This window comes from Engraulis encrasicolus, chromosome 10, assembly GCF_034702125.1.
Source record: "Engraulis encrasicolus isolate BLACKSEA-1 chromosome 10, IST_EnEncr_1.0, whole genome shotgun sequence".
In the NCBI taxonomy this organism is placed as follows: Eukaryota; Metazoa; Chordata; class Actinopteri; order Clupeiformes; family Engraulidae; genus Engraulis; species Engraulis encrasicolus.
In genome coordinates, this window is record NC_085866.1 from 34,808,652 (window position 1) to 34,827,522 (window position 18,871).

The 18,871-nt window shown below is 42.7% G+C and overlaps 1 protein-coding gene across 1 annotated transcript in view; it reads right to left on the reverse strand.

Annotated features, from left to right (window-relative positions):
* Positions 1-13,451: 13,451 nt before the first annotated feature.
* kcnd1 (potassium voltage-gated channel, Shal-related subfamily, member 1) overlaps positions 13,452-18,871 on the reverse strand; it is an 84,565-nt gene continuing 79,145 nt past the window's right edge. Inside the window, exons 4-6 of the mRNA XM_063207596.1 lie at positions 17,311-17,406; positions 15,425-15,666; positions 13,452-13,656 (exon numbers count right to left, since the gene is read on the reverse strand). Of these exons, the coding sequence (XP_063063666.1) occupies positions 13,452-13,656; positions 15,425-15,666; positions 17,311-17,406 (543 nt within the window). The remainder of the gene's footprint in view (positions 13,657-15,424; positions 15,667-17,310; positions 17,407-18,871) is intronic.

The window sequence follows — 18,871 nt, forward strand, 5'->3', positions numbered from 1 at the left end:
GAGATTTGAATGCAATCCTATGGAGAATATCATGATCTGCTTCAGTAGTCACAGTGCATGTTGACATGCATGTTTCTTTTAGGTGTATTTCAGATTGCCAATGTTGACAGCATTCATGCATCCCCAAACCATGTCAGTCCCACTACCATGCTTGGCTAGTGAGAGGATACACCTTTTTTGTAAAACTCACTTGTTTACCACCACACATGCTTGACACCATCTAAAGCAAATTTGTTTATCTTGGCCTCTTCAGATCACACGACATGGTTCCAGTGATCCATATCCTTGGTCTGTTCATCTCTCTTGAGACCAAGATAAACAAATTTGCTTTAGATGGTGTCAAGCATGTGTGGTGGTAAACAAGTGAGTTTTACAAAAAAGGTGTATCCTCTCACTAGCCAAGCATGGTAGTGGGACTGACATGGTTTGGGGATGCATGAATGCTGTCAACATTGGCAATCTGAAATACACCTAAAAGAAACATGCATGTCAACATGCACTGTGACTACTGAAGCAGATCATGATATTCTCCATAGGATTGCATTCAAATCTCACACCAATCTATTTAAGCCAGATGCAGACTTAAATTTTAAAAGTTCAATGCAAAGAAAGGTTGAAACGCACACTGATGACCTCCCTTGTCATCCCTTTTCATTTCGTTTCATTTCGAGACGATTCGAGCCAACATAGCCCCTTCTTTACCGGATTTTAATCTGGGGTGTACTCACTTTTGTGAGTACATGTTCAAACATTAATGGCTGTATTTTGTTTTTTTCTGAGTGAACAAGAAATTTAAGCGGTTAAATATGTTGTTAAAAGGCCACTAATCATTGTGTCAAAGTTACATTTCTGTAATGCTTTCCTATGAAAAGATATACTCAAAAATCTGCAAAACTGTGAGGGGTGTATTCACTTTCGTGATATACTGTAACTGAAACATTCTTCAATTACCTATCACTTTTCAGCATGAAATTGTTTTAGCCAGGGAAGGAACCTCTTGAAAAAGTTTGAATCGCAATTGGGCTGCCTGATACATAGTCTGGGGCATGGCACTCTGCCCACTGGTGCCAGAGCAGACCAAGAGTAATGTTTGTCCTAATGAGAGGAGCCCTTGGCAAACGGGCTGGCTGCACTATTTGCCCCTCTCCAGAAAACACTGCTGTGCCTTGTTGCACACATCAGGATAGGGCTGTCCCCAATGGACTGGGACAGATAGCAGGGCCATCCTTGATTACTTTTGATTACTTTTTGTGTGTTTTTTTTATATTACTTCCTGTCTGGCTAGGCTTCTGCTGAGTCTTATGGTTTTGCAAATGTGCCAATTACTGCATACCCAGCAGTCTGTACCTGTGAACAAGCACTCGGCCCTCATCCCAGTGCCCCTACAGCTGTATTTAACAGAAGGGAGCCAGTAAGGTCCTCACACTCATACCGTGCCAATGAAGCAGTGTTGATCGGTGACACGCCCACGTCAGGCCATGGCGCCCCACTATGGGGACTCGGCACTGCTCCCTATCTTCAACTGAACTGATGCAGTGTGACTGTATACATGCAGTAGGCCGATTGGTAAAGTAAATATGGTCAAGTAAATGTATTCTGAGCTCAGAGGGCACTGATTGCACAAATGGTCCAAATGTTTATGTTTATAATATTTAGGTTTATGAGGATAATGCTTGAGCCAATATGCTTGAAAGGATACCGATGTATCAGAAGATAGGCCTATTCACTTTTGCAAAATTCAGAGGGCATTGAGTATACAAATGGATCAAGCAAACTGAGCAGGGTAGATTAAATATTACTGGTTCACGTGGATAATGCTTGAGACCAGGGCTCTAAATTAGCAACAGCCAACCAGCCAAATACTAATGAAAATTCAGTTTGACTGGTAGTGAGTGTACAGTCTGTGTGACTATTCATAAGATTTCACATCTACTAGCCAAATTGGCTGGTGATGGAGAAGGTGAATGTATAAGCCTGCTGAACACAATGTGCTTGAGAGGATGTAGGGTGATGTAACAACGTATCAGAATGTATTCACCTTTGCAAATGGGAAACTCTTCCATGAATATTGGATGGTAATGTGGATGGAATGTGTTGATATGAATAAAGTATGTTATGAGTACAGAAAATGGTCCAAAAACATAGAGGATAGATGAAATGTCAGTGGTTTCAGCTGTTTTTTTGAGAGGATGTGGTGTTTCTTTAGGTGCTCATAAGTTTCGTCACATTGCAGTGCAAGGGCGCGTACAGCGAAGCAGGGTGTAAGGCGGGGGAGGCTTGTGGTGTAGCTGAGAACTGATGTCCTGATTAAAACCATCAGCACAGTTTCCCTTGAACTGAAGGGACATTTTGTGAAAAATGTCTTTTTTTCTTAAGTGATCTTCGATAATGGGGCTCATGTAGTTTATTAAATTATTATTATTAGGCATGAACTACAATAATGATGTTTTATTCATACAGCATACATACATGTTACGCTCAAAGGAAGAAATAACACCAAGGAGGACGGAGTCAGAGTTCTTGTACTTTACTTAGGCCAAAACTCAGCAGTACAAACCAACATAAATCCAAACGGAAACAAACCAAACAAACAAACAAATCAAACAAAGTAAACAAGTCAAACAAATCAAAAGCCCATGAGCTTTAAAGTCCCTAAGGGGGCACGCAGCAGGAGCAACAAGAGCGTCAAGTCTGCGGCTCGCTGTCTCCTCCTGGAATGCCAGGACAGCAGCTTTTTAAGGAGCGATGGCAAATGGCGACACCTGTAACTCATCTCCCCTGATCAGCACGATGGATTCGGCGCACCTGTGAAGCACAATTGAGGGGAACAAGGACAGGGAGGAAACCACGCCCCTTGGGGGCGTGACATACATACTATATTTGGTAATAGTGGGGATATGAGTCTTGATTAGATTTAGATTTTGAGAACAACGTCATAAATTAAAGATTTATTATTTATATTTATTATTTACTATTGTTATTTAACAGCCTCTGTCATTGTCACACTGGGTGGGAATAAATCAATTCCAAATGGAAGGCATGATGTAGTGTTATTTGCTGTAAAATAGAATTCATGCAAGCTGAGCATGTCAAAAACTTAAATCTGAATGAAATAAAATAAACAAGGAATAACATTATGGACATTGTTATGGTTGGTTTTCATTTCCCCAGACTGAAGCGTGTTTTGAAAAAAGAAAAAAGAAATACCATAGCACTAAATTTTTTTCAAAATGGCATTTCTCACACTCTCATGTCCAAGAAGGCATTTGACAGCTACTTTGCATATTAGATGCATTATTTGATTGTGATGAATGTGTGTGTTCCAGCCAGTAGCTTTGGAGAGGCTGTGAGATGATACCTTGCAGCTAGATGTCACTGCTGTGAAGCCAATGTCTATGTACGGTGTGCGTGTGCATGCGTGTGTGTGTGTGCGTGTGTGTGTGTGTGTGTGTGCGTGTGTGTGTGCGTGTGCGTGTGCGTGTGCGTGTGTGTGTGTGCGTGTGTGTGTGTGTGTGTGTGTGTGTGTGGTGTGTGTGTGTGTGTGTGTGTGTGTGTGTGTGTGTGTGTGTGCGTGTGTGTGTGTTTTTGCATGCGTGCGTGCGTGCATGCATGCGTGTGTGCATGTGTGTGTTTGTGGTAGTGGTCGTGATGAGAAGTGCCTGCTCAGGAGGAGGCTGGCTGGCTGGCTGGTTGGGCTGGGGTGCTCATTTTTGCTGCCTGTGGCTTCTGCGGTCGCCCCCTGTCAGCAAGCCGCTCAGTAGCGCGCCATAGCAACCTTACCACACGCTTCTCAGAAGTTACACGGGGGCTGCTTACCGCCTAAATATAACCCGCAGTGAGAAGGGGATGTACGCCACTCTACTCCCCACCACCTTCCTCTCCCTTGGTGAAGACACCCTAATGATGGACTGATGAGAGAGAGAGAGAGAGAGAGAGAGAGAGAGAGAGAGAGAGAGAGAGAGAGAGAGAGAGAGAGAGAGAGAGAGAGAGAGGGTGCTCTCACCCGCTCTTTTTTTCCTTCCCTTTCATCTGATAATTAACGGCGATTAGTCATCACGCCGTTTAGTCATGACAACAGTTGGACTCCACAACAAACTTTGTGCGTCTTCTCCTCCCACGCTGTTCAGAGAGCAGCATCATGTGGAGGATGACAGATTAACACATAGCCTATCACATTTTACGTGTAAGATCTGTGCGTGTTTTAGACTTATACAAGCAACAAGTGTTTGAGCCAAGTCAAGCATCAGGGTTGTAGTGGTGGTACGCAACCAAAATGTTAGATACTTAAAATGGAGAAAGTAGCCAAAGTAACAGATTCGTTTTGAAATATTGCTCCCTGCTATATGCCTTTGCTCTTGAATATGGATGGGTGGATATAGAAAAAACAAAAACAAATGTGTAATAGCAATGTGTTATAAATGTGTAATATGCTTAGTCCTTCTTCACTGTGCAGCAACACCTTTACTGTGATTAAAAACTAAGTGTCTGAAATGTCATGCTATTAAACTGGGAGAAGGTCTAATCACCCAGGCTGTTGACATCCATTCTGTATTCTGTATGCTTTATCCTGATCAACCCTACTAAAACACAGACAGCATCCGTAATGTGTAGGGGTGACTGATGCTGTTTACATCGAAGCTATATGGATATTTTTGAAAACACCTCAGTTTCGGCCTCTCATTTATAAATTAATGGAGTTTTAAAAATCCTTTTCAATTTTTTTTTTAAAGGGGGCTTAAATGCAACTGCCACAATGAAGCTTTCAGTTTTACCCACATGTCGTGTTTATACATAAACTGATGAAAAAAAATATCCACATACGCGTAACCAGCACCTGAACGTGCGCAAATGTGTGCAGTGCTGCTGACAGCGTCGGCCGAGTCAGGGACAAAAGCCCTCTCAGCCAATACATACAATATAATGAGAACCCAATTCTGGGCCCTTCTTGACCTGTTCCCTGAACATTGGCGTCTTCCTTGCGTGTGTGTGTGTGTGCGCTTGTGTGCGTGCGTGCGTGCGTGCCTGCATGTGTGACAGAAAGAGAGAGAGAGAGACAGAGAGAGAGAGAGAGAGAGAGAGAGAGAGAGAGAGAGAGAGAGAGAGAGAGAGAGAGAGAGAGAGAGAGAGAGAGATGAAAAGAAAAAGTAAAACGGAGTTAGGAGAGAGTAGTCAGTTATGTGTAACTATGTGTAAAAAAACTAACCCTTCTTTGCGTCTTGCACTTTATATTTCCTGTGCACTTTGTATCTCCTAGTGATGTTGGCTATGAGTATGTCCTCGTTTGAAAGTCGTTTTGGTTTTAAAGTGTCTGCCAAATGTAATGTAATGTAATGTAATGTAATGTAATGTAATGTAACTTGTGCTGATGTGCATTTTTTCCCTTTTTAATGTTTGAAACTCTAACATCTGACACTGTCTACAACGTTACTGTGGTTTCTGCATACTTACTCTTGGTCCACTTCTCATCAGTATCATCACATACACTGCGAGCCTGTCAGTGTCACACAACTACCCAGGAATAGCTTGCAGTGGAAAATATAAGTGTACATCCATTCTCGGAGGAGGGGTACTGCAGAGCTCAGTGCATGAGCCTACAAGACGTGAAAAAAAGAACAGATGAAGAGTTCAGATGCAAAACCCCCTAACTCTATTTCTGAAGACCTGCACTTCTATATTTTTAGAGAACCCCGTTGTTGGTTTGGTTTACATTCATGTACTTGATAATACATATAAATGGTTATATTACATGAATAAAATAAAAAATATGCAATTTTGATAGCTTTCTGTTAAATAAAAATTAATTAAGATTATTTTCTGAAATGGCACTTAGGGGGTTTTGCATCTGAACTCTTCAGATGCTTATTCAGGGGTGAATTTGTGTGTGTGTGTGTGTGTGTGTGTGTGTGTGTGTGTGTGTGTGTGTGTGTGTGTGTGTGTGTGTGTGTGTGTGTGTGTGTGTGTGTGTGTGTGTGTGTGTGTGTGTGTGTGTGTGTGTGTGTGTGTGTGTGTGTGTGTGTGTGTGTGTGTGTGCGTGCGTGCGTGTGTGTGTGTGTGTGTGTGAGTTAGCCAGGAACAGGTGCCTATAGCACAAACCCGAAAGCCCTGGAGTATAGGCTATCCCAGACTCTGAAGTCTTCTATTTTTTCCAAGTGAAGTGAATTTTGGATCGAAAACTTCAGACAAAAGCACCAAGAAAATCCCCAAGTGCATGTGCAATTAATTTATGCACATATTCACATTCCATCCCATAATATATTATAATAACATAAGATCCACCTCCTTGGAGATTAATACAGCATCTCTCCTCTGCTCTACTACTACTGCATGTACAACCATTAGCTCTCTCTATAGCTCTTTTCTCCTCCTCGGCCCCACTGCTGATCTTAATTCCAGGAATAATGATGAATGGGAAAGAGGTGGAAGTGGCCTGAGGCGATCCAGGACATGCCTGGGGGCTGAGCTGGAGTTCAAGGCCTAAACGCCCCAGAGAGAGAGAGAGAGCCTCTTGAAGAATCGTGCAGGGTCACCTCAAAGGCATCTGGCTCCCTCTTGTGGCATGGGTGTGTTACTTCAGCAGAGGTGACTTTGCACACTCAGCTTGTTATCGTTGTAATGTGGATGCGAGATGTTGTCTATAATTAGTGTTCTGAAAACTGTTTTAAATATTTTATGAGTTTATTTCAAGAAGACTCAACCAGGATGGTCAAAAGATGATGATTTGCGTCACTCAATGTGCACACAATGCTCTGCAGAACTGTGCCCTTATGAACCATCCAAACGTCAGATTTCGCATGTACTTACAAGATGATGAGGAAAGTACTTCTGAAAAATTATAATAATTTCTGTGAATTTTACATTCCATGCAAGATATCTCATTGACATTTTACAGATCCTTGTGCATTTAACCTACATAGATTAAAACATGCTTTTCAGATGTTTTGACTGTGTTTGAAATAAGAACTGCCTTTATACACAGCATGAAGTAAAACGTAGCGATCAGTATGCAGTGTGTGATCAGTGTATAGTATCAGGTTGGAGTATGACTCCATGGGCTCCTGGGCCAGGCAACAAGAAAGGACCCCCCTCTCCTCTATGGATTTGTGAGGTTCCAAAAGATTTGGGTGTTCAGCAAAGATATTAGAAAGCCTTTGCTGTTGGGGTTTTGGGGGTTTCTCCCCTGAGAACATTTGAAAATATGGTAGTTAAGAGTGCATTTGTGGCACAATATGAAATGACAGAGCTATAATGAAGTGTTGTAGTGTGGTGCCTCTGGATTCTTCAGGGCCCCCTTGGCTCTTGGGCCCCTGGGCCTGAGCACGTTAGGCCCGTTCAGATATCCGTCCTGGCATAGAGCACTACAGTCTGACTCCAGAGTAAGTGGCTGTACTTAAAGCATGACAACTGTGTGCCATCCCAAAACCAGTTGGACTCATCCTTATGATCCCTCTCCAGACCCTGAGGAATGACGGCAGTGCTGTATAGTGGGAGACAGCATGGCAGAGAAGCTGTACATTTTAGCATAACATATACTACATGTGTCACACAGAAGCTTTTGCCCAGATAGTGACACATATCCGGAGGATTTGGGAAGCTCTCTGAAGAGAGCCTGGCATACTGCGTTCTAAGGAGTAGGATTAAGGAGAGAGTGGTAAAGTTGGCAGTGGCAAAGTCCTCTATTCGTGCTGATGTATTTCCAGCCTAGCGTCTTTTACTTGCACTGCTACATGGTAGCGTTAAGGGGTACATTCATTATTTCACACTTACTGCTTGAATAGCCTACATCGTTTGTGACAAAATACATTTGGTTAAAGGATAACTCCAGCCAATTTCAACATGCAGTTGTAATGTTCACACTACCCTGGACTTGTCAGTTCCTGAGGGGTTTTTTTTTCAGCCTTTTCCGAGATCCTGGTCATTGTAATTGGGGCAGGTGTTTGTTTGCATTTCAAAAAAATCATTTTTATTTATTCCCAAAAACACCCAAAATGTTATGCAACATCAGCAGACAACCAGCAAACAGCAATACCTTTTGGGAAAATATTTGGAGTAGGCCTATATTTTTAACGTAAACAAAAGCTGCCCCCATTAGAATAGCTGATATCTCTGAAAGGGCTGAGCCCAAATTGCAGCATCACCGGGTAGTGACAAGTCAAGGATAGCGTGAGCAATACAACAGCATATTGAAATTGGCAGGAGTGCACCTTTAAGATTGAAATTTGAGCACATATAGTAATACTGCTGGTCCGTTGCTATACACTGTCGCAATTAACATTTCTTGGATCAGCAGCATGGGTCGAAATTTCAATGCTAACCATTGTATTTCATCACAAACTGAATAAAAACAGTGTTCAGTGCAAAATAATGAACTTACTCCTTAAAATAAACAAGTGATGAAGGGATGACAACCAAACAGATGACAAGTGAATGATGAAGAACATAGATCTTGTCAGCTGGTATTTAAATAGTCGCAGGGAGGCTTTTCTGTGTGTCACTAATGCAGCAAGTGAAAAGAAATGCATCTCAAAACAACCTCATTTGTCACCGTGCTTAGAGGAGTGTGTGGGCTGTTCTTGGAGTGTCGGCACATCGTGTGACGCATATGCTAATAGCCATAGGGAAGACTGATTAGGCTTTGGATGAAGAGTGTGCATGTCAGTTTTATTAATTGTGCGTAGCCAATACAAAGGAACAAGATGATGACTCAGGTTGCATTAGTTTATGTAGAAATCTGATCAGCATGATTAAAATTAGTTTTACCGAACCCTTGTACAAATTTAGTTGTACAGCATACAGTAGTTGTAGTTGAGCACTGATGTCAGGTGGGACGAATGGACTCTTGAAACTGTTGAAACCATTGACATTTGGTTATGACCAGGGAGTTATTTGTGGGGTGTGAGGGGGCTTTTTCTACTTGACTTTAGTCATGCTTTATTAACTCTATATTTATATTTCTTGACCCCCACCCCCTCCAGCCCTCCAACACCTACCCGCCCCACCGCACCACACCATGCCTGGGTAGGTTAGGATACCTCCTTTTGTCCAACACCTACCCGCCCCACCGCACCACGCCTGGGTAGGTTAGGATACCTCCTTTTGTCCAACACCTACCCGCCCCACCGCACCACACCATGCCTGGGTAGGTTAGGATACCTCCTTTTGTCCAACACCTACCCGCCCCACCGCACCATTCCTACACTGTTAAAAAAAAATAGTGGTTAATTTAGGGCAATTCTGCAACAGCATTCTACTGTTTTTCGGGGGGGAAAAAACAGACAACTACATGAAAATATTACTTTGAAACAGTAAGTACTGCACAATAGCAGCATTTTAAGAACTTGTTACACTCTTGCAACAAGCAGCCCCATCTAAACCAAACTGTTAATCAGTGCCTGGCCTCACCTGAGCACTAAGGACTGTTATGCCATTATTCGAAGGCCTGATGACTCTGGTCACATGCTACTGTTGCACCTGTATACACTTCAATTCCTTGCCTGCCTGCTGGCTGGCCTGCATGGCACAGCATATCACTTGCTTGCCTATAAGCTTGCTTACAGGCTTGCATACTTTCCTGCTTGTGAAAGCTTGCTTTGTGGCACTTGCTGTATGTGGCATTGTTGCATATGATGTGCCTGCTGCAAATTAGGCATTGCTTTGAGAGCTAGCTTGTAGTGCTGCTTGTTTGCTGTGCTACTTGGTGCAAATTACGTTTTTACAGACTGACCAATGCTATTTTCATCATTGGCTCATCAAGAGCTGATACATTAAAAAGCCCACCTCGCACACTCTCATTGTAACATAGCACTGCATACTCTGAAACTGTATTCATACCCCACACTTTCAAAGGACCACCGCAAACCAGCATCTCAATAAAGCATAGGAGCGGCGTAGTATCATGCTCAAGGCACTTCAGTCATGGTAAACGATAGGAGGGTGGCGTGGTAACATGGCCAGGGTACCAGAGTTATGGAGAATGATGGGTGGGCGGGAAGTTGCCATGGCCATATTCATGAATGCAACTATGACCCAGTATTTGCCTGTCATCTCACAGTACAATCTTCAACTTTTTAACTGCAGTGTACTGTTATTTTACCTATAGCCTACTACTGTAGAAATATTGTAGGGCACTTTTAGTTTAACAATACTAATACTGTGAACGTTCTGTAGAGCATTGTTATTTAACAGTTCAATTGCTGCTGAAAAAAATGTTATATACTGTGATATATTAAACAGCACTGAGCTGTATTTGATGTTTGGTGTGAAATAACAGGAGAATTACAGGTAAATATAATTGCCAGTAACTGCCGTTATTTTGCAGGGGAAATTTCTTACAGTGTAGGTAGGATGCCTCCTTTTGTCCAACACCAGGCCCTGGCATAACATGTAGGAAAATGAGAATTGAGCAGAAGCTTACGGCCAGACCAGATCCAGACAACAAACCTTAGGATTAGGTATTATTTGAAGCTTCCTACAACACCCCAGTAAGCCATGGGACAGGCAAAGTTAGCCCTACTGGCACTGCTACACCAGTGACTCTGGTTCAGTTCCGGCCTGGGTCCTTCCCTGCCCTCCCCATTTGCTTTATCTCTCATTCACTGTCCTATCATGGATAAAGACACAGAACTGCCAAAAAAAAAAGTTAGCCCTTCTTACTTGAGCAATATGATGGCTTTATTTTCACAATTTAACACTGTCAGCATGTGTTATCTGTGTCCTTGTCCAGTGTAAAAAAAATAAAAGAAAAAGGGAAAAAAAATCAGCGAACACCATTTTCTGAATTCTGCGCACTTTTATTTGTGGAATAGAATATACACCTCTGTGCTTTTCATATCTAAGTCTTGTCATTCATCCTCCTACACAGGAACTAGTTCAACAATACGCTCTTCTGTCAACAGTGCAGATGTCTGTCCTTGCCTAGCGCTCGTCTCGCTTCACTGTAGCCACCCCACTCACCACCGGATGATTCAACATAAAAATAACTTTGGAACAATCGCTGTAAACAGAGTAACAAATACATTTTGTCATCACAGTCAAGTGCAAGTTTTTTTTTCAGTTTTAAAAATTAAATAGAATATGCATTTATTAATTTTTTCTTTAGTAAAATAATTACACTATTTATTGCCAACATCTGTCGATTGTGTGTGACTAGGCTTAACGGAAAGTATGTAGTTGACAGGGGGGTTTCATGATACATGAGCGGTCAGAAAGACATGTAAGAATGGTCCATAGCATCAACACGTTAGCATATTTGGCGGGTAAATAACCACGTGTACCAAATGTTAAAATACAACAGCGAAATAAAAAAGAAAACACATGGACAACTGAACAAAGCTCAACCTGCTTCAACTCAAACACCTTGATCAGCCCAGCTGAGTTCTGACAGTGAGAGAATGAGTGTTGTCTGAGCCAAAAGCTAAAAAGTTTGACGACTTCTATGCTACAAATTTTTCCTCACGCTTTTTTCCCCTTTCCTTTCATGATAACTTCTAGTAGGCCTACGGAGCCCTTAGAACGACACACGTGACTCAAAAAGACCTAAAGGGTTTCTTGCACTCACCAGAAAACTTTTTGGAGCACACAAGAAAGTTTAAGGTGCACACACGAGAACATTTTCAGGTACACACCTGAGAGTTTCAGATGCGAACGACAATCTTTTTTAATCGCACATGTCATTTTAAGGGCTCCATACTTCTGCTTCTCTGAAGGGACGGTAACTCTAACTCTTCTCTGCTGAGCACTCCTACCATACCTACAACGGTATCCATGCATATTTGTGATCCGTTAACACAAGGCCTTCCCAACCTCCCTCACACACGCACAGACTTCACAGTCATACTCATTCAACCAAACAAAAAAAATGCAAAGAACATGCCTGAATCTTTGTTGTTTTTTTTTCTTTTCTTCTTTTTCATTATTTATAATTTCATGTATTTTTCATGTATTTTTTTTATTTGTACACTTCTGGTGCAGCATGTTTTTGAATCATTATTATAATTCTATTATTATATTATAATTCTATAAATGTTGAGTTCACTGATAATCAGCAAAAATGAAAAGATAAACACAAACGTCATGAAGAAAAAGGAGCAGGTTCCATGCAAAAATAGGTGAGAACCTCCTCTCCCAGGCTTGATTCCCAGCCATCTACTGTACAACAACATGCACTGTTGGTATTAGGCTAGTCAGACCTCTGACATTTTTTTTGGTAGGATTCAAAGATGCATGTGATTCTGAGAGGTATGGTACAAAATATGTTACATATATTCATATATACCACTAGCTGATAGTCCCTTTCTCCCTCACGAGCCATGACGACAAATCTATTGCACAATATGGTATTCATATTACTCCCTTTAAAGACATGTTGATATAGTTATATAACTTTGCATTTATGCGTTATCTGTATAAGTTCTCCCTGCAAATAAACACACGTTAGGTGTACTTGTATATGTACGTTTCCTGGCGGTCTAATGCTGCATACCATAAAAGTCTTGTGATGAACATCTTTAAGTGAAAGGTACATTTGTTTGTTGTTGGCTGACCATACTATACGCGCCGTCTAGTTTTTGCCTCTACTTAACTTCAAAGCCTTGTGAAGGTTCTGTTAACCGTTTTATAGCTTTGTCCACCCATCCGTGAAATGAAAACACAACAACCACTCGGTCACCCCTTACTGCAGTTCTGGCCTGGGCTGCTACACTGGCCAATATCATGGGCCTTTCTCATGTGACGTCAAACCCCTTTGATCCAATGCATTGAAGCAGGTACAAGTTCCATTTTGGTGGCATTAGACACATAAACACACACACCACTGTTTTCTACCTGGAACCGGTAATGGTTTTTACCGGCTTCATTCCAAAATGGAACTTATTTGACATCACTGTGAGGAAGGCTAGTTGTCCTCTTCATCTCTTTCAGATGTTCCACAGCCCCAGTGGCTATCAATGCTGCTCCATCGTCTTCTGCAGATGTTCATTCCACAGCCACACTAAAAAAAACTGCTCCTCTTCTCCAGGTGTTCCATGTGTGCTCTTTCTCCCTCAGGACTTTTAAACTCATAAGAACAAGCCCATTGAGTCCGCCTACCGCAAGACCACCTTTGCTCTTTCTCATCGCCTCCACAAACCTCCACAACTCTCACACAGTTCAAACTTGGGTTTCGGAATTGGAATGAGGCCAGGTGTTTGTTTTTTGTTTTTTTTAAAGATATGTCTTCTTTTTTCCTCTTAGTCTTTTTCACGTTTCTTTTTTGTTTGTGTAAAAGTTCTTCAAAAGTTTCATCACATGTTCTAGAATGAGCCATCTTTCACTCTCTCACTGTTACTGTCTTTTGTTCTCCTTCTTGTCTCTGTGCCTCTGCCTTCCATTGTGCGGTGGGAAGGAGAGCCTGTGTGCTTGGGGTTTGGGGTGGAGGTGTTGGGACAGGGGAGGGTCGGGGGTAGTGGTGGGGGGTGTTATAAGGAGGAGATCTTGACGGCTTCGTGGGTGAAGGAGCCGGAACGGGAGTTGCGCAGTATTCCGTGGAGGGCGGGCGACGGGGGAAGACTCTCGTCGGGCGTGTTGGCGGGGGGCGTCGGGATACTGATGATGGCTGCTGTGAAATCTCGGTCGTCACAGTTCAACTTCAGGTCCTCCGTCCGGGCATTGAGGCTGGAGCGACTGCTCAAGGGCGAAGAAGAGAAAGAGAAAGAGGAAGAGGAAGAGAGAAAGAGAAGGCAAAGGATAGACAAGACAGAAAGGTGAAGACAGAGTGGAAGAGGAGAGATGTGTATTGTGTTATGCCAGCAGTTTAAAATAGGAGGATAAAAAACACATTGCTCTAAAATAATCATTTGATGAACTTGTATCGGTTTGTGCCGCTTCAAAAAGAAGACCCTAATGTGTAATTTAGCTACACAAAAGACCAACAGAGTTCAAAATGTTGGGTGCTAAAACACTGATTACTTTCCAACAGTGCTATGACCTATAACTAGCTATTACGAGGTGAGCCCAGTTGGATATCTGCAGTGCTGTCTGTGTTATGTGGATATCTCCTGCCAGAGATGCAGAGAAAGTGGTGATAGTAGTGATTATGGTGTTGCAGTGCAGACTCTTTACTGGGAGTTGCATGGATGTGGTTCAAACCCTGCCAGCTTTAAAAGGCCACTGCTTGTGGAAGGTATAGGGTACAAGCCGACAACACCCCCAATCAGAGAGTATGTGGGTCCCCTAGTCCATGGGGAGCTGCAGTAGGATACATTGTGTATCTCTGTCTATCGCTCCATAAGCGATCGTACGTACATCCCTCTTTTCGTTTTACCATACTCTCTCTTATGTTTTCTCTGTCTGTTTGGCTGTGTGACCTCTGTTCATTCTAAATTAAGCTGACATGGTAAACCAATATTGAAATGAAAGGTCGTGTTTTTGTGTTCGTGCATCATTTAGATGTCATGTAAATGGGTCTTAAGCACAGATCTTACAAGTAAGTGCAGAATTACAGAGTTTGTAATGTATGTCAAAGGAAATAAAAAAAGTATGTTGTACTTTGTGAAAAATACTACCTGACACCAACAAACCTCCCTAGTGCATGTCACCCCCAGCACTGATTGCAAAGTGGGCCAACCAATGTTTACTTTCCTCCCTCAGTATGACTTGTAAAAACTGTTTTCCGAAGGTTTTTCCCTTTATGATAAAACTAACTACACATTAAAAAAATATATCCATGCACTAACCTTGCTATGCCCGCATACACTATATTTCTCCATTCATTTCTAGATGTCTATGTGCCCCTTTGTAAGTTGCTCTGGGTAAAAATGTCTCCTAAATTTTGAAATACATTGACTGCCTGCCTGTGGGCATGGAATGCACTGCAAATAAACCTGCCTTGTTTGTGCTGACTTGGAACAATGGGAGATAAAGCCTCTAAAGAACACTTGGTAAAAGATGTGTGGAGCAACTTCAGTATACTTTCTTTGAAGACGACTACATAAGGGTGTCATGCAACCGTCATAGTACTGTAGATAACAATGACAACAAGACCCATGTCAACATTAACACTAATGGTATATTATTGATGTTTATGACTTGTGAAAAGTGTGCTATTCTTTTTTTAAAATATCTTGACACCCAAAGCAAATGAAACATTATGACAACTGTCATACACATCAGTGTCTTTAATGTTCCTGACATTTGTCATGTCATTGTTATGCCACCGTTATGACACCATAATGTCGATCCTCTAAAGTGTAATAAAGTGTTACCCTGGGACTAAGTTCTCTTTGTCTTGTTTTGATTGTTGAAAACTTTGCCATGTAACTGGCGAAGTATGACATTTTTTCCAAGCTTCAGAAGTCCACACTGGATTTGAATTCCCTTGTGATTTCAAGTTAAAGTAAACCATGCTGGGTTTTTGCAGCAGGTTGTGTGCAGTGTGCACAGTCTACTGTACCTCTGTGGTGCGGTTGGTGCGGTCTTCTGCACGTGGAGGGTGTCCAGCTCCTGCATGCTGCCTCGGCTGACGGACACGGTGGAGTTGGCCAACCGAATGGCCCTGCGCTTGGCCCTGCGTGGGCAGCAGGACGAGGAGCCGCCCTGGTGGCTGGACAGGGAAGTGCTACGGCTGGTACGGAAGCCCACTGACTCCGTCATGCACACCTCACTGTACGTCAGCTCGTCTGTGAACTCGTGATTCTGAGGGGGGGAAAACATAGGAAATGCAGCTAATGAATCTCTATATGCCTGTGTACTGTAATGCATTAAGACACTGTCCCTGTATTTGGTTTGTTAACAGGCAAATTAATTCAGCTAATTAGTTGTGAAGAATGGCTATGACATCTTAATGTATTAAAGACTGTGTAATGTTGTAGTAGTGTAGGAGTACGGTAGCTGCAGTTTTTTCATGGAATACTTCAGTGTTTCATGATGCACACTTCAAAGTTACTGCAATTGTGAACTAGAAGCTACTGCCCAACTTATGGCAGTCTCAGGGTGAATCCCATTACACCCCTTAACCCTAGCCGAACCCCTTTGCCTCCGTTTTGCTCGTCCACGTTTAGGGGTAGTGGCATCCCGATTCATGTTCAGACAGATGGGTAGGGGTAGGGAGAAGGGCTTTCCACGGCTCCGCGCGGAGATTTTCCAACACCAGATTCCGCAACGGAGGGCTACGACAGGTTTCCCTGAATGCATTGCGAATTCATTTAAAAATTGGCGGCAAGCCGCGGCACCCACAACAGCACACAAGTTTCAGTATTTTCGCCACAATTGACGGTTTTAAAGTGGTAATAATTATTCCATTGCACTAAGTTTAACATTGTCCTAATGTTTTATGGCCCTTTTCTCCGTGAAACGCATGAAAACAATCGCTATTAACGTCAACCTAATGCATGGAATTAGTGACAGCTGTGAGTGTCATTCCGTGATTGTTGAAGGGGCATCCCAATCCATAGGGGTTGCGTTTCAAGCCCTACACCTTGCGGCTTTGTTTGAAAGCACGAGGGGCAAGAGGAAGGCAAAGGGGTAGGGGTAGAGATTAGTAATGGGAAAGGCCCTCAGTCTTCTGGGAATGTACCCCTCCAAATATATTTTGCGCTGTTGCTAGTGCAATGAGAATTATAGCAAATACAGAAGCACCTTTTACAGAGGCCTACTGTATTTTGGAAAGACTACTTAGGAGTTAGATTTCAGTATCTTTTCTATTTCACGAAGACAGGTCATAGTACAAAAATGGAAAGCTGAGGAGGACATTACATCTGCATCGTCATCTGAGATCATGACAAGAGATCTGAGATCTTGCACCAACTCCTGCGGAGGTTAGTGATTATGTGTGGGCCAGAAGTGAAACCACCTCCAAGTCCTATGTTTTATTTATTCAGAGCCTTTACGAGTAAAAAAGTCACCTTGGAGTTGTTGCAGTATGCAATCCGAAAAAAAATCTAAAATCATCTTCTAGCACAGCATCTCCCTAACTGTACGAGTGAATACTTTAAGGTTAAGAGCAGGGGATTTGTCTTTCTTCATATTTTCAGATGCAGCCGGTATATCCCAGACCCCCACCCTATGCATCCATGCCTGCCTGCCTGCCTGCTTTCGCTTAGCCTACTGTCTGCCAAATGCCATGCTAAGACATTAATCTGTGTTACCTCCAGGCAGTATTGCAACCAGCACAACCCCAGCCATACGCCTTGGCTTATGAGGAGGAATTTTTCAAAGCAAAATCTTATAAGTGCCACAGTGGTTGATTGCTGACCTTTTGAACGTGACACAGACGTTGGCAGCAAAAGCAGCAGCTGATATGGAAAGAAAAGAAAGAAGAAAAAAACCCAGAAAACTCACCGTGGTTTTCTCCAGGCAGTGCAAGAGGTGGTGATGTTGGTGTTCAAAGGACGACCTGTTCTTCACACACAAAGCAGTGCTGTCGCTGTCACGATCCTGCATATACAAGAGAGAGAGCAAATGTCTCAGATGAAGACACAGACACAGAGCAAAGCTCACTGGCCCGGGAAGAAAGAAAGACAGAGGCAAGCAGATCCTTCCTAGCACCTCCCTAGACATTTATTCACATGCACAGCTTGATGTCTTTATAAGTGGAGCGGGCTTTTGGTAAAGTCCGCATTTTTTGTAGTTAGCAGTTCAAAAATAATATGCAAAACAGTTCTGCTTGAAGTATGTGCTGTGTCATCTAGATTTTAGTACTCTACTAAAAAGCTGTCCAAAACGAGACAGTTTTGGGGGAGTGGGTGGCAGTGAACCTTTTAGGTATTTATGGGACACTATAGAAAGAAGATTCTAATACTTTTATGTATCTGTCTTCTAATTTGCCTGTGCAGTTTCCCTTCACAGAGGACCTGCATGAAACATGAAGAAGCAATTCTTCCCCCTCCACACACACACACACACACACACACACACACACACCAAATCCTTTAGGTGTCCAAGTGGAGTGAACAGGCCTACGTGTCTGCTCAACACAATGCATTGTGTCGTCCGACACCCAGCGAACCTCTTGACCCTGCTAATAAATGGGGTTCGGACCGGACCACTCAGTCTAAGCAAAGTGTCCTGCGCGACATTGGCCAAAGGAAAGCAGAAGAACACGAAGAAGAAAAAAACGATTGTTGGGGCCGCTTTAGCGATAGCATCTTTTCGGAGCAGACTGATGTTTTTTTCAGGTGAAGGTGGTTTATCAGAGTTGGCGCCGCAGACAGGGTACATCCTGTCAAAGTCACTTAAATTCCAATGATCTTATCGTTTAGACAGAGAACGGCTATTTCTGAAAGAGGCTAAAAAGGACAAAAACACCCCTGTTCTCGTGACTGGCAAGTGGAAAATTGCACAATCAGCAAAAGAGAAAAAAAACAGGACATTTGTCAGCTCTTACACTGATACGGTTGATAAAATAATCAATATTTAAGTACGGCTTTCAAATTTCAAGTCATTCTCTGTATAAATGCAATGGGTGTGATTCACAACTTACGATAGGCACAGCTTAGAATAAAGTTAGCATTGTGCGAACAGAGTCTCGTGACAGGTTCAATGTAGATAATTGCACACATGCACACACACACACACACACCTGACAAGGCCTGACACTGAGCTCTCCCAACATGCCACTGAAAGGAAATAAAAGTCAAGTGAAAATCACACACGCCCATGACACATTGCACACAGAATACTCATGTGGGACATTCCTACAACGAGATGATTTAACAACAAGAAATGCTCCCCTCGTTTGACGTGTGCAGTGTATGTTGGGATAGACAGAGCTTGATGAAGGCAGGGAAAGGTGTGGATGGAAGAGCGAGGAGTGGTGTGTGTGTGTGTGTGTGTGTGTGTGTGTGTGTGTGTGTGTGTGTGTGTGTGTGTGTGTGTGTGTGTGTGTGTGTGTGTGTGTGTG